This window comes from Pseudonaja textilis, chromosome 16, assembly GCF_049901715.1.
Source record: "Pseudonaja textilis isolate UNSWEBS1 chromosome 16, rPseTex1.2, whole genome shotgun sequence".
Taxonomy (NCBI): Eukaryota; Metazoa; Chordata; class Lepidosauria; order Squamata; family Elapidae; genus Pseudonaja; species Pseudonaja textilis.
The window spans coordinates 4,262,594-4,281,741 of record NC_142005.1 but is presented as its reverse complement, the minus strand read 5'-3'; the positions used below and the strand labels follow the sequence as shown (position 1 = coordinate 4,281,741).

The window sequence follows — 19,148 nt, the reverse complement described above, 5'->3', positions numbered from 1 at the left end:
CCTCCTATTTTCCCCATAACAACAACCCCAGGAAGTGGATTGGGCTGAGAGAGAATGAGTGGTCCATAGACAACCTGCTGGCTTTCATGTCTAAGGCCGGACTAGAACTCACAACCTCTCCTAGTTTCTGGCTCAGTGCCTTAAATAGTACTTAATTGTAAGTTGACGTTAAGTTTTCCCCCCATGCCATCACTCTGCTAAACAACTAATTCCCTCAACACTGTCAAACTACTTAGTAAGGCTGTATTGCTATTACTCTTTTCATCTTTCGTATTACCTATCTCCTTATCTTTTTATGGCTATAACTTTGTTGCTTGTATTATACGATTTATATTATTTTATTTTGTATCCTATTATGATTTACGTTGATTGATTATTTAGTATCCTATGACTATCACTAAGTGTTGTATCTTATGATTTATGATGCATGTATTTTTATGATGACTATGATCACACTTGGCCAATAAAGAATTCCTGTTCTGTTTTATAATTCTGTTTTATTCTACTCTACTTTATATTCGATTCTATTCTATTTTACATTCTCTTCTGTTTGTTACATTCTATTCTATTTTGCATTCTATTCTCTTCCAGTGTCATCTGGGAGGATCCCAGATTGGAACCCTTGAGACCTGAAGGGTTGGATATCATGCCAAACCATACTTTATTAAATTGTGGTTTCTTGAATCTGTCCCAGTGGCTACCTTTGCAAATAACAATAAGCTAAACTCTTCAGTCTTTTTTTTTTTTAAATGAATCAATTAAAGGAAAAACGATTTGTGGTTTGGGAGAAGGAAAGAAAGGAGTAAGCCTGACTCCCCGCCTTCTTTCTTCCCTCTAGGCAGAGACTGCCTCCTGCTGAAACAGCCATGAGTAGTACACTCTCCCCCACCGATTACGACAGCTTGGAAATCCAGCAACAGTACAATGATATCAACAACCGCTGGGAGGTGGCTGATGAAGACTGGGACAACGAAAACAGCTCAGCCCGGCTGTTTGAGCGCTCCCGTATCAAGGCTTTGGCAGGTAAGGGATGGGTGGGGCAGCTGGTTCTTTTTTCCTCTCCAAGCATCCTTTTTTCATGTATTGGCAGAGGTCAAAGCGTAACAGCATAACAAAGTTGGAAAAGAGTCCCTTAGAGGTCTTCTAGTCCAACCCCTGCTCAGGCAGGAAACCCTATACCTTAATGATTGTCCATTCTTTTCTTAAAAGCCTCCAGTGATGGAGCCTCCCATCACTTCTGCAGGGAAGCCATTCCACTGATTAATTGTCCTCCCTGTCAGGAAATTTCCCCCTAATAAAGGAGAATATTTGTAGCTCAGGGTTGACGTGAGGAGTCCTTGGTGCTCTCTAAGCTTCCTTGTTTTCTTGAAGACGTTTCATTACCAAATTAGGTAACATCATCATTGCTAGTAAGTCTGTTGATGTTACTAGTTTGGATAATGAAATGTCTGCAAAAAAAAACAAGCTAGCTTAGAAAGCACCAAGGACCCCTAATTTCTCCTCAGTCCTAGGTTGCTTCTCTCCTTGATTAGTTTCTATCCATTGCTTCTTGTCCTGCCTTCAGGCTGGCCTTTTCTTCTTTGTAACAACCGCTCAAATATTGGAATACTGCTACCATGCCACCCCTGGTCCTTCTTTTCACTAGACTAGACATATCCAATTCCTGCAACCGTTCTTCACGTGTTTTAGCCTCCAGCCCGCTAATCCTCTTAGTTATTCTTCTCTGCCCTTTTTCTAGAACCTCAACATCTTTTTTTTTTTTATATCGTGGTGACCAAAACTGGATGCAGAATTCCACGTGTGCAAGTACCAAGGCATTGTAAAGTGGCACAAACATTTCACGTGGCCTTGATTCTATCCTTCTGTTAATATAACCTAGGACTGCATGCTTTAGAGCATGTGCAGAGTGTGTGACCTTTCTGCTCCCAAGACTAACCCCTTGACTTTGTAGGCTTGGTATTTTAAAAGAAATTGATTTGGGAAAGTTACAGAGATGAACACATGCTTTGAATTCCAGAAGGGTTCATTGCATTAAGCAATTTTCTGCACATTCAGCCAGCTGTGGCTTACTCATTAGCCATGACTCTGTTTCTCCATCCAACTTTGTATTATCCACGCCAGGCCCATGTTGCACACTAAACCGTGGCACTTTTGTTGGAGGAGACAATCCGGAGCTAGATGGAGAAATAGATTAATGACAAAACCAAATCGCGCTTGGCTGAATTCAGCTGACATGCTAAGCTTAACACCAAATCTCTGTTGCAGCTTAGCATTTAATTTCTGGATTTGCACAGCATTCTTATAATGGGGTTACTGAATTACTCTGTTTTCTGGTTTATACTCTACAGTTAACCATAAACTAACCAAACAGGGCCAGTTCATACAACATGCTAAACCACAGAAGGTAACCCAGGTTGAAAGTAAGCCAGTTGAATGTGAATGTAATTGCCCAGGTACAGGTAGTCCTCGAATTAGGATGACAATTGAGCCCAACATTTCTGTTGCTAAGTGAGACATTTGTTAAGTGAGTTTTGCCCCATTTTACGATCATTCTTGCCATGATTGCTAAGTGAACCTCACTGCAGGTGTTAAGTTAGTAACACGGTTATTCAGTGAATCTGGCTTCCTGATTGTTTTTCCTTGCCAGAAGGTCACAAAAGGCGGGATTACATGACCCTGAGACACTGCAACCATCGTAAATATGAGTCAGTTGACCATGTAAGTGTGAAAAATGGTCCTAAGTCACTTCTTTCAGTGCCGTTGTAACTTCAAAGAGTCCCTAAATGATCTGTTGTAATTTGAGGACTACCTGTATTAAGTGAAATCAACCTGTGGGATCCACTTGGCTTTTTCTGGATCGATCTACAATTCTATTTCTTTTGGATCAGATGTAACCTGGGAGAAACTGAGGGCATTTATGGAGTTTGTTCTAGCTGGCTTCAAGAGTCCAAAGCAACAATTTCTCTGTTTTATCTTGTTTTCCACTGCTGCCCTTTGCTCTCCATTTGGGTGAGCTTGCTTATGCCTCCCTCATTCCTTTCTATTCTGTCTGGAAAGAGGAGAGGACTGTTCATTGCCCTAAGGAGTCCATATGGAAAAGTCTGATCCTACATATCCCAAGAGGGTGGGATTCCTCATATAGAAAGACCAACAGGTGAGGTGATCTTCTTAAAGATCCTTCTCATCCTGGGCACCCTTTTTTTTGAACTATTACCATCTTGCAGGCAGTACAGGATAATAAAAACAAGCACAAATAGTCTGAAAAACAGCTTCTATCCCAGAGTGGTAACTATATTGAATTCTACTGTATAGGGCAATATTAATGCAGTATTGAGTTTTCAACTGTATAGAATGTGAAGTATGTGTTTGTGTTTTATTTTTATAGTTATAATGTACACTGAAGATGGCATTTAATTTCATTGTACAAGGTGCAATGACAATAAAGTAAACTAAACTAAGAGATGAAGGTACAAGCTGCTAAGCGAGACAGTTGTCAAGTGAATTTTGCCCCATTTTAAGACCCTTCTTGCAACAGTTGTTAAGTGAATCTCTGCAGTCGTTAAGTTAGGAACGCGGTTTGCTAAGTGAATCTGATTTCCTCATGGACTTTCCTTGTTAGAAGGTCACAAAAGGGGATCACGTGACCCCAGGACACTGCAACGTCATAAATATGAGTCAGTTTCCAAGAGCCTGAATTTACTCACATGGTCATGGGGATACTGCAGTGGTTGTAAGTGTGAAAAATGGTCACTTTTTTCAATGCCATTGTAACTTTGAACAGTCACTAAATGAACTGTTATATTTGGATTACAAGCTCCAGAAGAAGGTTGGGAAAATGGAGCTGCTCCTTGGAATGGCATTCTCGTGGGAGTTACAAATGGAAAGGTATTTTAAAGATCACCTTGCTCAACTCCCTGCTTAGTGCAGGAACCCACTAAGCCAGCTCCAACAGGCCCCTTTAAAAACTCTCATTTATTTATTATTTATTGGATTTTAATCTTGCCTTTACTACTTTATTAGTAGGAGTGGGATTCTACCAGTTCGCACCTGTTCACTAGAACCGGTTGTTAACATTCTAAGCAGTTCAGAGAACCGGTTGTTAGAAGAAATTACTGGGCTAATCCTGTAAGGAAGGCAGGAAGGAAACATTCTGGTGTTTCTGTAACATTCTGGTGTTACAGAAACTGCCTCTCCGTTAACCCTTATTACATTCGTGTCAGGATTAGACTTCCTGTCTCAGGAACTTCTCTGGAGTTTTTTCCCCCCTCCTTTGCTGGTACTTTGCTTGTGTGGAGTGACCATTCCAAGTTACAATGGCACTGGAAAAAGTGACTTATGACCCTTTTTCACACTTACGACTGTTGCAGATTCCCACAGTCACGAGAGGCCAGGCGAGGAGATGCGTGCCTCGATGTGAGTGATGTTGAGTTGACCACGCCCAGCCAGTAACATGACCACCAAGCCACATCCACCCAGTCACATGACCAACAAGCCACACCTACCAACTAAGCCATGCCCACATAACCAGTTGTTAAAAAATTTGAATCCCACCCCGTTTATAAGTAAGTCAAGGTGATGAACATATGTAGTACTCCTTCTTCTCCTTTTCCCTCCTGCACAACAACAACCCTGTGAGGTGGGTTAGGCTGAGAGAGAGTGACTGGCCCAAAGTCACCCAGTTGGCTTTCATGCCTAAGGTGGGACTAGAATTCACCATCCCCATCCATGGTTTCTAGGCCAGCACCTTCCCTCCTCTGCACGAAACTGGCACCAAACCAAACTGATCTTCAGACAGATGCATTTTTGTTCACACACCATACTCTACAAGTCATTATTTGGTTAATCCACTTTTAGCTCAGCAGATTCTGACAATCCAGACCTTGTAAAATGGCAAATGATGGTCTATTGCTGAATCTGTTTTGCAAATCCAACCATTTGTGGCTTATTCAGCTGACTGTGGTAAAGCTATTATGACTGCCTGTTGTGATGTAATGGCTGTTATTATTACCTTTATGATTTTTGTATTTAGGACCCTCCCTGCATAGCACTGGTAGAATGAGAACCAAGAACAAAGGTGTCTTTGCTTAAAGAATGTAGGTAGGTAGGTAGGTAAGTAGGTGGGTGGGTGGGAGGGAGGGAGGGAGAGAAGGGAGGAAAGGAAGGAAGGAAGGAAGGAAGGAAGGAAGGAAGGAAGGAAGGAAGGAAGGAAGGAAGGAAAGAAAATAATAGCTCTACTGCTTGAATTTGAAGGAAGGAAAGGCATTCTGGACGTGCACCAAAACGTAGCTGCATATTCTGAGATAAGAACAGGTTCTGTACGCAACACTGCATTTACAGGTAGTCACAATAGAGCCCAAAATTTCTGCTGCTAAGTGAGACATTTGTTAAATGAGTCTTGCCCCATTTTATGACCTTTCTTGTCTCTATTGTTAAGTGAATTGCCGCAGTTGTAAGTTGTTAAGTGAATCTGCCTTCCCCATTGACACTGCTTCTCAGAAGGTCACAAAAGGAGATCACATGATCCCAGGACAGTGCAACCGTCATAAACGTGAGTCAGTTGCCAAGTGTCTGAATTTTGATCAGGTGCCCAGGGGGATGCTGCAACGGTCATAAGTGTGAAAAACCGGCCATTGTAACTGTGAACTGCCACTAAACAAACTGTTGTAAGTTGAGGAATACCTGCCCTTAGATTCACTTAACAACCGCAGCAAGAAAGGTCATAAAATGGAGCAAAATTCACTTAACAATAGTCTCACTTGGCAACAAAAATTTTGAACTCAACAGCAGTCCTAAGTCGATCACCTTGTCTTGGTAAGAAAGGATTCATGTCCTCCTTCCCCCCATCTGCTCCTTCCATCGCACCCACCCCCAAAATGCCAGCAAAAACAGAAGATGGCCAAGACAGAAGCCAAGGACATCACGGGACAACCTTGAGACGGGTTTCCAAGAGTGTTTATTGTTCGCAAGCAAACAGGGCCTTGAGCAATCTCGCGTTCTCCCAGCCGAAGGAAGCCCAGACGGAGCGACTAGTTCCCCTATGTTGCATCTCTGTTGCCTCTTCTGTAAATGCACAGAGGGCATGGCAAGGGAAGATTGCGAGAACAGTCTGGGGAAGGGCAGTAAACAGCCACTTAATGACAGCTTAGGGTGATAGCCAGCAGGGTGGGGTGTGTGGGCAGGCAGGAAATACTGGAAGCAGGTGTAGAAGGGGGAACCTGGCCGTTTGCATCTCTGCGTTGTATGGGGAGACGAATCATCCTTGGAAGGACAAAATGCGACGTTTCTTGTACAGGGATATCCCCGCCTTACGGCCACAGTTGAGCCCAGAATGTACATTGCTCAGCCAGACATTTCTCAAGTGGGTTTTTTGCCCCCCTTTTAAGACCTTCCTTGCTGCCTTTGTGAAGCGAATCACTGCAGTTTGATAAGTTGGGAACAATTCATTCAACAGCCACCTTGCTTAGCAGTGGAAATTCTAGCCCCGCTAGTGGTGGCAAGTCAACAACTTACCTGTATGCTGAAGGTGGGAAAACTCAGCTGCGGAGCTAATCCTAGTGAGCAGTCCATGGCGAGGTATCTCCCAGATCACCAGGACACAACAGAGGAACAGTTGGAAGGGACCTTGGAGGTCTTCTCCATGACCCAACCCCCCGCTTGAGCAAGGGATCCTATACCATTCCAGACAAATGGCTGCCCCATCTTTTCGTAAAAACCTGCAGGGATAGGCAGGTTTTCAAGAGGGAAGCCCTTCCACTGATGAATTGTCCTCACTGCTTCTGTCCTTGATTAGCTTCCATATGCTGCTTCTTGTCTGTCTTCTGGTGCTTTGAAGCCGCCTTAGAAGCCTCCAGTGATGGAGCAGCCACAATTTCTGGAGGCATTTTGTTCCACTGGTTAATTGTTCTCACTGCCAAGAAATTCCTCCTTAGTTCCAGGTTGCTTCCCTTCTTGGTTAGCTTCCACCCGTTGCTTCTTGTCCTGCCTTTTGGTGCTTTGGAGAATAGTTGCCCCCCGCCCCGCTTCTTGGGTGGCAGCCCCCTAGGTATCGGAACACGCATTGGAACAAATCACCTCTTATCTCTTGCTCGCTAAACTCCTGGCCTTAAGATGACTTCTGTGTGATTTAAAAACTTACGTAGGAAAACTACAGATGGGATTTTTCGGCTCCCCTGGGTTATTGGGAGAAACGGCTCCTTTCTCTCCCCCAGTTCTGGATGATGCTGGGTTGATTTATCTTCAGAAATCAATGTGGAGAAACACTCTCCAGGGGCAGTCATTTTGTCTCTAAAGCCACGCAAGCTGGAGCGTCACGGTCAGACAAAGGGATGTAAATCTTTCATTGTTTGGGCCCTGCTACTGGCTGAGCTCATCTGCTCATATCTGCTTCTGCTTTCCGTTGGGCGATGCCTACAGGGTTAATCCAAAGCCACGTTTTCTTAAAACAGAAGAGCCATTACGTTCGTCTGCTTCTGAAACTCTCTGAACATATTTTTTAAAAAATAAGTATTTATCAATTGTTCTTAATATTCTAGGGCCTAGGGCTTGCTTGCCTACAAAATAGTGTTATTTCACTATTGCACAGTAACGGCACTAAGCTCTGGACAGTTGTTTGTGCCCACTTTACAGACAGGGAAAAGGATATTCTGATAAAATGCTTCACCTGTCAGAAATTTACGGATGGATTTACACATCATTTAAAGCTAGAATTAGCTTTTTAAGTTTAGTGGGGTTTTTTTTTTAATGGATCGCCTTGTTGTGCAAATCCAAACTATTTCTTTTGTTTAGAGTTTGGTGTATGATGCAAATTCAGAAAACGGATGTTTCAGGAAGCAGGTGTAACGGCAAAGTAAAGAGGAAGATTGCTTAAGAATCAAATCTTTTTAAATGTGATGCATTAAGAGAGAGAGAAAAAGGACTTTTGTATTAAAGAGGGACGATACCCCATCTCAGATCAGGAGTGGAGAAAGGGAGAGGTTTCAGAAAGATCTAACTGGAAACTAACCCAGAGCTGGGGAAGAAAAGCTTGCTGGTCACCCAACGCTAGTCCTTGAACCCTGGCTTGCAGCTGAAGACAAACCTAAGGCTATTCAAAAAGAGCCTTGGCTAAACCCCAGTGCTAAAATTTGCAAGTTTCAGACTGCTTAACTGTGCCTGTGTTTCTGTGTGTGCTCGCCAGCCGAGTTTCCCTCTTTCATGTCTGCCCAAGCTCAACACACACACACACACACACACACACACACACAAAACCACACCCCTCTGCCATTCAGAGCAGCCCAACCTGTTTTTATGTAAATTTCCCCGAGCCTCCCCTTTCCCCTCCCTCCCTGGGAGAGGGGGTAAGCAAACTCCCTTTGAAGTGTTCCAGTTGTACCAAGGTGCCGCCCGAAGAGCTTTCCTTTGCTCGCTTCCTTCTACCTGGGCCCAGCTGTGGTTGGCTTGGCAGTTGGTTGGGCAGCCCTCCGCCACCCCTGGGAAGTGGGAAGAGGCTGGCGGTCATTCGGGGCTCCCAACCGGGGAGGAGGAGTCCCTTAGCTGGGCACGATGTACCAGACCGAAACAGATTTGATGGAGGTGATCCAGGGTCCTTCCCCAACCCCCGAGCTGTCCCCTGCAGCTTTTATCAACGCGGTGCAGTACGCTAACGTCCTGGAGGGCAGGTTCAAGCAACTTCAAGGTACGGAAGAGGAGAATTGTGGGGAGTGGAGGGGGTGGGTGAAATGGGCGCATCACGAAGGGGTCATGGCTTCCTCTCCAGGATCCTTAAATCCTTAAATCTCCCTTCCCTCTGCCTAAGGGGCAGGTTTAGGAAAACCTTAATCTGCAAGGTGCTGCCAGGAATTATTTCAATACACAGGCTGGATTTGCAAGGGGCAAAGCCAAACTCCTCGGAGCTCGGATTTTTGGAGGGCTGGGGTGGGTGGGTGGTCCTGTGCCCCACTTCTGAAGGAGAGGAAAGCAAAGAGGACACCGATTGTTGCAAGAGAGAGGGACAAGCCCCTAGATACGTGGGAGGGTGACTCACAGCTACTATCTCTGTTTCCAGGTTGGCTGTGCCTTACAAGTTAACCCTGATTTGGTGGCAGTCAGTGTGGTGATGAACAGTCCTTGTAAACCCTCACCTTCGTTTCCTCTTCCCCTGCCTCCATTCACACAACCAGCCTTCTCCCCCTCCCATTCCCTTCATCTAAGCATCTTTTAGAATTGTCCCACTGGGGCAGCTGATGGGCTACGTGGTCCCAACATGTCCCTTTGGGAAAAACCGACCAGTTTAAAATTGAGCCTCATGCTTGCCATGCGCCAGCTGATCATTCAATGTTTGCAGAGATAACACTTGAACTGACCTTGAATGTAAATAGGAAAAAAAAAAAATGCTTTTAAGGCTCTTAAGAACCGGAAAAGCAGCACTCAGAGCAACCCCAGGAGAAAATACGGTTTAAAAACTCACCTTTCCTTTCGTGCAGGAAAACTGGCACCCGCCTAGTTTTTCGGAGGAATATAGTCTAAAACAAGGGTCTCCAAACTTGGCAAATTTTAAGACTTGTGGATTTCAGCTCCCAGAGTTCCCCAGCCAGGAATTCTGGGAGTTGAAGTCCACAAGTCTTAAAATGGCCAAGTTTGGTGATCTCCGCTTTAAAATCTGGGTGCCGTTGTGAAGAACTTCATCTTATTTTGGTGCTTTCTTGCCTTCTCCCCAAAAAAGGGGATTGGGGTTCCTGCCCTGGATTGGATTCAGTTTTTGTCCAAGTCAGCAGCACCTTTTCCCTCGTTAATTAAGAGGCAGCATAAAGATGGGGCTTTTGGCAGCCCGCAACCCACTTCAGGAAAGGAGACTGGGCAGTATTTTATCGGTTAGAGATAAAAGCCAGCCCTCTTTTAAAAAATCCCTTTTTCCCACACCCCCAGCCCCAATCCTAAACTCTGAACTTTCCTCCCACCGAGATGCTTTTTTATGATAGGGAGAGGTGAGGTTTATGGCATTTTATGCCTTTGCAATTATCGTCTGTTGTATCACAGAGGTTGGGGATTAAGTGCCAGGTGATTCCACGGCGGGGTGGTAGGGATGAAGGTGTCTCCAGGTGGGCGGGAAGCGGGGGGTGGAAAGTTGCATTGCTTTGGAGTTTGGCCTGGGTGTCTTAAAAAGGGTAGGTAGGTGCTGGAATGGGGAGCCGAGTTAAATTTTAGTGTCTGTCTGCGAGTGCCAAGACCTCACCCCGGAACAGAGCGACAACGAACCCCAAAGGTGCTAACAACAAAGAAAGTCCAGTTGCCTTTTGAAAAAAGCACCTCTGGGACAACCATGACCTGGAGAATCTCCATAGACAATTCTAACAAATGGGCTGCTTTTCTGTACGTACAAATAGGGTTTGGTTGGGAGCGTGTGCGCCGGAGAGAGTTTTTTACAAGTTTTGCAAGTAGAGGCTGGTGTTTTAGCACGGGCTTCTCCCTGGGTAGAGAGGGGCAGGCACATTTATCCATGCATCGAGACCAGAAGGTTATTGAACTGCAAAAAAAAAGGAGGGGGGGCAGTTGCCCTCTGGCAGAGAGGAATCCTGCACAAAATGAGAACCAGCGCTTGCTCCCATTCACAGCCTAATCCCCAACTTCCCCGCACACGGCTGTCTGATGGGAAAGGACCCCAGAGTTCTGGTTAAGCTCCAAGTGAATAGAATACAATTTGCTGATCTATTCTAGTTCAGCATTTTCCTGTTATGTTCGGAGCCCGGCTCCCGATGGAGAGGGACATAAGGGGAAGGCGTTTGGGGCTCTTTGCGTTCCGAGCATTGCTACATCTTCCGTCGGGTTTAGTGTCCTTTGTGCCAAAGGGGTAAACACGGGATGTAGCCAAGGTTAAAAAGGTAGAGAGAGGCTGGGAGGAGGTGCAGCCAGGTGATCAGCTTCAGTAATAATTTCCCTTAGAGATCTCGTTGTATACAGGTAATCCCCGGCTTACAATAGTTCGTTTAGTGACTGTTCGAAGGGACAACGGCACTGAAAAAAGCGACTTACAACTGTTTTTCACACTTATGACTTTTGCAGCATCCCTGGGGTCGTGTAATCAAAATTCAGACCCTTGGCTCATATTTATGACTGTTGCCGTCTCCTGGGGTCACGTGATCCCTTTTCTGTGACTTTCTGACCAGCCAGGTCAATAGAGGAGCCAGATTCACATAACAACTGTGTGACTAGCTTAACCACTGCAATGCTTCACTTAACAACTGGAGCAAGAAAGGTTGTAAAATGGGGTAAAACTCGTTTAAGAATTGTTTCACTTAGCAACAAAATTATGAGCTCAGTTGCAGTTGGAAGTTGAGGGCTGCCTGCAATTTGTTTCGGCATGCAACCAAATTTCTAATTAAAAAAAAAAAACAATTAGGCTAGAACAAGTACATGAGATCCTGATCCATAATGGGATTCCTCTTAATTGGACAAAACATTAAATTAAAAGGGGCTTGGGTGTGACGTTGAGGGGTTGATAGCAACTCGTGTGTGGTCTAGCACGTTGTGTAATTCAGGATACGCTGCTCGTTTGTGATATTATTTATTTGATGGGGCGTACCATGCTACGTAAGCACAATGACTGTTTTATTAACCTGGCTTTAGAACTGAGTGTATTGCATGAGCCGCGTTCATGTTAGTTTAGAGACAATCAACCCTTTCTCATTTCCTCTGCTAGTTGCCTTACGAGGAATTAGAAAAGCAAGTCTTAATTCCTGCGAAGGATGTTTTATTCATTTTATTACTTACTTGTGCATGTTTGTGTCTGTGCATGCCATCCAGAGCCAAAGGATCCAGGTGTGAGTGAATACGGAGTAAAATTTAAGCTTTTTCATCCCACATCGGCTGATCCCAATCGTGATCCAGCCACTTCTTTTTATGTTGGAAAAAAAAATATATTTTGCCACCTTTCCAAACAAGTTTTTCCAGTATAAAAAAAGGCAGCCGGCTACATAATTGATGTAATGGCTGGGTTCACACAACATGTGAACGTTAAACCTGAGCTAGCAAAACCCAGGAACTATCTTCAACCAGAGTCACTGTTTCTAAAACAAAAAAAACACTGGAGATTTTCAAGAAGAGATTGAACGGCCATATGTCTGGAATCTCCTGCGTGAACATGGGGTTGGACTAGAAGACCTCTGAGGTCCCTTCCAACTCCGTTAGTCTGTCTACTAACCTAGCGTCTGATTGAAAAGGATGACCTGGCAACAGAATCAACCCCGGCCTGACTTTTTCGCTTTCTGAAGCATCCAAACTGTGTTCTGACCTAACCTGGTGCTCGCTACGCATGAATCCTGGGGGACCAAATTTGCAAGGCCGGGGGCTCATCGAATGGTTGATGCAAAGGATTTTTGAAGAATGGGGAGTGTTCTGGAAGAGAGGAGGAGGTACCTCGCTCACCTCCTTTTCATTCAAGAATGAAAAATCACCCTCCGATGTGGGTCATCGTAGATCACCAAAGTTATTGAACCTCTTTTTTTGTTGTTGTTGTTGTCAGTGGATTTGGCGACAGGCCTCCCCCACTTCCAGACAGCTGGCTAATCTGCGAGATGCTGTGCAGATGGGCTCTTTGGCCTCTCGGGCCAGTGGGGCCCAGAGGTCATGGCGCGCCGTTGACCTTTCTTTTCCCTTCTCTGCAAAGCACATGGAGACGGAGCTTTTGGCCCAGCCCAGCCCTGTCCTGACACGTTCCTGGTGACTCAACCTCAGAGCTGAACCCTCGGCCCCACCACCACCACGGTTGATTTCTTCCTGCACATTGGGTGCACACGATAGGTTTTGGGCAGAGGCGCAGCAGTCTGTCTGCTGGAGCTGCCGGAGAGCTTTTTGTCATTTTGCAAGGATGGAGGGATTCTCAGCTTACAAGTTGGTAGGAGAGCAGAATGCTTTAGAGGAGGGGCGTCCATCCTTGGCAACTTTTAAGGCCTGTGGACCTCAAATTCCCCGAATTCTCCATCCAGCCCTAATTGATGTCATAAAAAGGGAGCAATGGTGGTACCAGGTTTATATCAGGCTTTCTGAACCTTGGTAACTTTGAGACACAGGGATTTCAACTCCCAGAATTCCCTAGCCACTTAAATGTAAAATACACTTAAATGTCTTCCCTCTATTTCTGGTGCTCAGTGATGAGGGCCATTGCTTTAGGTCGCTAAAAACCTCCCGTCTCTGCATAGAAGTTCCAAGAAACTACATGGTTGCCCAATTTCCAGATGTAGATAAACAATACCCAGCAGCCCTAGACCAATAGTGAGGGATGCTGGGAGTTGTAGTTCAATAGCATTGAAAGGACCTCTCATCATATAGCTGCTTGGTGATCCTCTTGTCTGAGATGGTATAGATTCTCCTGGTTGAGCAGTGGGCTGGACTAGAAGACCTACAAGGTCCCTTCCAGATTCTATTCTATTCTATTCTATTCTATTCTATTCTGTTCTACTCTCCAAAAGCACTCATTGTGGGCTGTGGGGGGAAAGAAGGCAAATATAGTTAGTCCTCAACTTAGGACCACAGTTGTGACCAGAAAATTGCATTAAGTGGGCATTAAGTGAGACATCACATGGCTGCAACCAATTTTACAACTTTTTTTTTGCCGTGGCCATTAAGTGAGACACGTGACCATGACTTGTGACCTCCCGCTGGCTGTCCTAATCGGCTTTGCTTGTCAGAAGCCAGCGGGCAAGGTTGCGAATGGCAATGTATTTCTTTTATTTTGTACATAAGAGAATTTATGCAGCTGTCCACTTGCTCTAAACGAAATAATGGCAACGTGACGCTGGGATGCTGCAACCATCATAAATACCTGCTGGTTGCCAAGTCCCCAAATTGCAACCAACTGGACCCTGAGACACTGCGATGGTCATAAGGTCATAAGTGCAGAAGGTTGGCTGTAAATCACTTTTTTCAGTGCCTTTGTAACTTCAGTCACTAAGTAAATGGTTGTAAGTTGAGGACTGACTCTAATCAAATATCTTGAGTTGGGAGGGAATACTGCATCCAGTTTTGGTCACCGCATTGCAAAAAAAGATGTTGAGACTTTGGAAAAAGTGCAAAGAAAGCATCTAAGATTAAAAGCCTGGAGACTAAAACTTATAAAGAATGGTTGCAAGACTTGGGCTTGGCTAGTTTAGGGAAAAGAAGGACCGGGGGGACACATGATAGCAATCTTCCAATATTTATGGGGCTACCCCAAAGAAGAGGGGGGGTCAACTTATTTTCCAAAGCACCAGAAGGCAGGACAAGAAGCAATGGATGGAAACTAATCAAGGAGAGAAGCAACCTGGAACTAAGGAAAAACTTCCTAATGGTGAGGGAAATTAACCAGTGGAACGGCTTGCTACAGAAGTTGTGGGTGCTCCGGAGGTTTTTTAAGAAGAGACTGGTCAGCCATTTGGATTTCCTGCTTGAGCAGGGGCAGGGGTGGGATTTCTACCGGTTCGCACCTATTCGCTAGAACTGGTTGTTAACATTCTAAGCAGTTCAGAGAACCGGTTGTTAGAAGAAATTACTGGGCTAATCCTGCAAGGAAGGCAGGAAGGAAACATTCTGGTGTTGCTTACAGAAACTGCCTCTCCGTTAACCCTTACTACATTCTTGGCAGGACTAGACTTCATGTCTCAGGAACTTCTCTGGAGTTTTTTTCCTCTCCTTTGCTGGCACTTTGCTTGTGTGGAGTGACCGTTCAAAGTTACAGTGGCACTGAAAAAAGTGACTTATGACCATTTTTCACACTTATGACTGTTGCAGCATCCCCACAGTCATGAGAGGCCAGGCAAGGAGATGCGTGCCTCAATGTGCAATAGATACAAACTCAAGGTTAACCGCACCAAGCTTGATTGCAGGAAATACGATTTCAGCAACAAAGTGATCAATGTCTGGAATACTCTACCCGACTCTGTAGTTTCTTCCCCAAACCCCAAAAACTTTAACCTTATAGACTGTCTCCCAGTGACCTCACCCCTTTCCTAAGAGGTCTGTAGGGGGCGTGCATAAGCGCACCAACGTGCCTACCGTCCCTGTCCTCTTGTTTCTTTTATTTTTCTTTTATTTTTCTTATATGTACCCATTTCATGTATTCAAAACTATGTATACACTTATACTTATTATCTTGTAAACAATTGACAAATCAAATAAATAAATAAAAATAAAATAAATAAAATATTGAGTTGGCCACGCCCAGCCAATAACATGACCACCGATCCACACCCACCAACTAAGCCACGCCCACAGAACTGGTTGTTAAAAATTTTTGAATCCCACCCCTGAGCAGGGGGTTGGACTAGAAGACCTCCAAGGTCCCTTCTAGCTCTATTCTGATTGACTGAAGGTTTTTTTAGCAACCCTCTGTTGCCAACTTCATTGTAAATATTAATATGTGGCTTCTATGTAGCCCTTTCATGTGCTGAAAGTTCATTCTTTGTATTACGGATGAATCATTATGAGGACAGACATCTTGAATAAGAAAATGATACCTCTCCCCCTTTATTGTAGATTGGAGGAGATGTGGTGTTGGGGGGCTGAGGGCAGAATGACTTGCCCATCTTGTAAGTTTCATGGCAAAGTAGCGATTCAAACTGCAGACTGTCTTATTTACAGTTTAACTTGTGAGCAATAAAATTAAGATCAAAGCTGTTCAGCTAGACAGTCACCTGGGACAATGAGACCTAGCATTACCTGGCACCTAACAAGTGGGAGAACTCCATGTCATCTTAAAGGACAGAAGATTTCTTTGATAAGAAATTAGAGATTGCCCAGGCAGCTGAATCCTTCTGCCTGTCAGTGATCTCCCTTCCAACCTCCTCATTGATGCTGGTCGATTTGCATATTATCCAGGTGCCAACAGAGGGTACTTTCTGAGAAACTGGAAGGAACATGTAAACAGGGACGTATGGTGCTGTGCCCTGTGAATGGGCAAGGCCATTTCTAATATTTGCTTTTGCATCCCCCAGCATAGTAACCTGCCGACCAACGAGCAATTTGGCCAGTGTGCGTGCTGTTTATTCGCAAGGGGTGCACTTACGGCCACAATGGAGCTCAACGTTTATATTGTTAAGTGGGAGGTTTGAGAAGTGAGCTTTGCCTTGTTTTACGACCTCTCTTGCCACAGTTATTAAGTACTTGTTCAGTTAGTCACCCGGTTGTTAAGTGAATCTGGTTGCCCATTGACTTTGATTGTCAAAAGGGGATCACACAACACTGAGACACTGCAGCTGTCGTATATATGCGTCAGTTGCCAAGCAAGTGACCATGGGAATGCTGCAACGGTTATAAGTGTGAAAAATGGTCACAACTCACTTTTTTCCAGTGCTGTTTTAACTTCAAATGGCCACTAAACGAATGGTTGTAAGTTGAGGACTGCCTGTATTCTCTGCAACCAAGATCAAATAGTCTGAACTTTACACAAATTCTGCAGTTTTTTATTTTTTTTAATAAACCTCCTTCTAGGCTTTTATGAAACAAGACATCATATGCAAACTCATGAACCTCATGAAGATCTGTAATGGCTGTATAAAGTGGCAGGGAAAGTAAACATCTTATGAATTCATTGTTAATTAATAAACAAAGAGAGATTCAACCTGGAAATCAGGAGGAATTTTCAGACAGGGAGAACAATCAACCAACGGAACAGAAGTTGACTTCAGAAGTTGTGGGAGCTTCATCCCTGGAAGCTTTCAAGAAGAGACTGGACTGCCATCTGTCAGAAATGGGGTAGGGTCTCCTATTTGGGTGGGGGGTTGGATTAGATGACCTACAAGGTCCCTTCCAACTGTGTTAATCTGTAATCTGTAAAAAATCAGTTTTAAAAGACACAGTGATAGGAGTTCTCATGTCAAAATTTGGGCATTTGACAACAGGGTCATGTGAACGCTTTTTGTGACCTTCCTTGTTAGCTTCCAACTAGCAAAGTCCATAGGAGGAATCAGATTTGTTTAATGACCTCCTGATTCACTTAACAGCCAGGGCAAAAGGTCATAAAATCAACTGTGACTCATTTAACAAGAACAGAACTTCTGGTTCCAGTTGTGGTCATAAGTATTTTTGATCCAATTTGGAAGTAAGATACCTGATCTTATTTGGGCTTCAAATTATAATTTAAAGATAATTGCAACTAAATTTCCTTTTTTTCCCCCTTCCCTTTTCTCCTTGATTTTATGAAATTATGAGTTATGGTTTTTAACTGTAATCAAGTTCTTTTACAATAATAATATTGTCTCTTTATATAAGCATTTGATTGATTGCCTGCTATTAATTTTAGGGGGCAAAAGGTAGCATTCACAATACAATACCTCTGGATCATACGACACCTGTCTGAAAACAGTTTTTCCTTGGATTACAGCATTCTATAATTATCAGCTAAGCTTTTCAAAATGAAAACAGCAATTTAAAAAGCACAGCATAGAAGCAGTAAAAGACAGAAATGGCAGCCAGGAATGGCTAGGAAGCTATCTTGCAGTATAAAAATTAAGATATTAACATGATTATGATTAATGCCATGATTAGAGAATGCAGCCATTTTAATTAAGAAAAAAAAATCTTTAATTCAAACAAAAGCTGGCTACCTTGCCTTCTCCTGTTACCTTTGAACACCTGCTGGCTGCATGTTACTGTCTCCTTGTCAAAGCACCTTTTTTAAAAAAAAGAAAAAATCCCTCCTTTAAATACATACAAATAAATGAAACCCATTTTTTCTTATCCTAATTCAGCAGTGGCTGTCATTTATGTGAGTTCCCAGATCTTTTCCATCTCTTCATCTTTGTCTAATTGTACAGGTAGTCCTTGATTTACAGCAGTTTGTTTAGTGACCATTTGAAGTTACAGTGGCACTGGAAAAAGTGACTTTTTTCACACTTATGACTGTTGCAACATCCCTATGTTCACCCGATCAAAATTCAGACACTTGGCAACTGACTGATATTTATGATGTTTTTCCCGGGGTCATTTGACCTCCTTTTGCGATGTTCTAACAAGCCTAATCAGTGGGAAAGCCAGATTCGCTTAACAAGTAGATAGCTTAAGGCTGTAACTTTCGTAAATACATTCCAATTGTCAAGTGCCCAAATTTTGATCATGTGACTGTGGGGGTGCTGTGATGGTCATCAGTGGAAAGCCTGTCATAAGTCACGAAATGAAAGCTGGCTGGTGCCTTTGGGCAAATCACCAGGAGGTGTAGTGAGTTCTAGTCCTGCTTTAGACATGAAAACCAGTTGGGGGACTCTGGGCCAATGTCACTCTTTCAGCTCAGCCCACCTCACAGGGTTGTTGTTGTAGGGAAAAAGAGGAAGAGGGAGGTTAACTTGAGTTAACTTATAAAGTAATGAAGGTGGGATAAAAATCAAATAAATTATGGCTATAAGTAATTGCAGCTATGCTCCTTTTCTTACATATGCTGCACATACATAGTGCTCTCTGTGCTTGGTTGTTTTCTTACAAATGTTTCTTTATCCAAACATTTAGCATATGTTGGATAATAATGTCCAACATTACCCAAATACCCAAGATAAGTAACAGCATCAGGGCTAGAAGGGAGTGGGGTTTCCACTGACGATGTTACCTCTCTGCAAGAAAACATGCACACTCAGAGAGAGCCAAGGACCCCTCATTTCAACCCTAAGCTACGAATATTCTCCTTTATGGGTCCATAATAAAGCCGCAGGTGTTGTAGCCTTCCATCTGGACTTTTCTGCATCATTATGGGTGCCTCTGGCTCCATCTCGAAAGCTGCACATGCACTTTTTAAAAAAATAATACTGCACTGCTGATGTTTCCTTCTTTCTCTGACATTAAAGCAACTTAGCCAATGGCTGTAGAGTGAAGTTAGGCCCCTAACTGGCAGTTGCAGGAAAGTATGGACAGCTCGCCCTTCCTTGCCAACCGCTCCAAGGTAGCTTCGGATTGTGGTGGTGAGGCCCTTGTTCCTCAAAACACTGGCTTTCTCTTGCAGATGAACGAGAAGCGGTACAGAAGAAGACGTTCACCAAATGGGTCAACTCTCACCTGGCCCGGGTCACCTGCCGCATCAGCGATCTGTACAGCGACCTGCGAGATGGACGCATGCTGCTGCGCCTCCTGGAAGTGCTCTCAGGGGAGCAATTGGTGAGTGTGGGGAAGGACGGGGGAGCCAAAGCAGCCCCCTCCCCCGATCGATTAAAAAGGTC

The 19,148-nt window shown here is 44.1% G+C and overlaps 1 protein-coding gene across 2 annotated transcripts in view; it reads left to right on the top strand.

The window, feature by feature from the left end:
- The window catches only part of SPTBN2 (spectrin beta, non-erythrocytic 2), a 72,852-nt gene that overhangs the window by 3,566 nt on the left and 50,138 nt on the right, over nt 1-19,148 (top strand). Inside the window, exons 2-4 of one of the 2 annotated variants that reach the window (XM_026716428.2) lie at nt 839-1,034; nt 8,581-8,674; nt 18,935-19,086. In XM_026716428.2, coding sequence (XP_026572213.2) covers nt 867-1,034; nt 8,581-8,674; nt 18,935-19,086 — 414 coding nt within the window. In that variant the 5' untranslated portion in view covers nt 839-866. The remainder of the gene's footprint in view (nt 1-838; nt 1,035-8,580; nt 8,675-18,934; nt 19,087-19,148) is intronic. The other variant, XM_087913609.1, reaches the window with a different exon arrangement.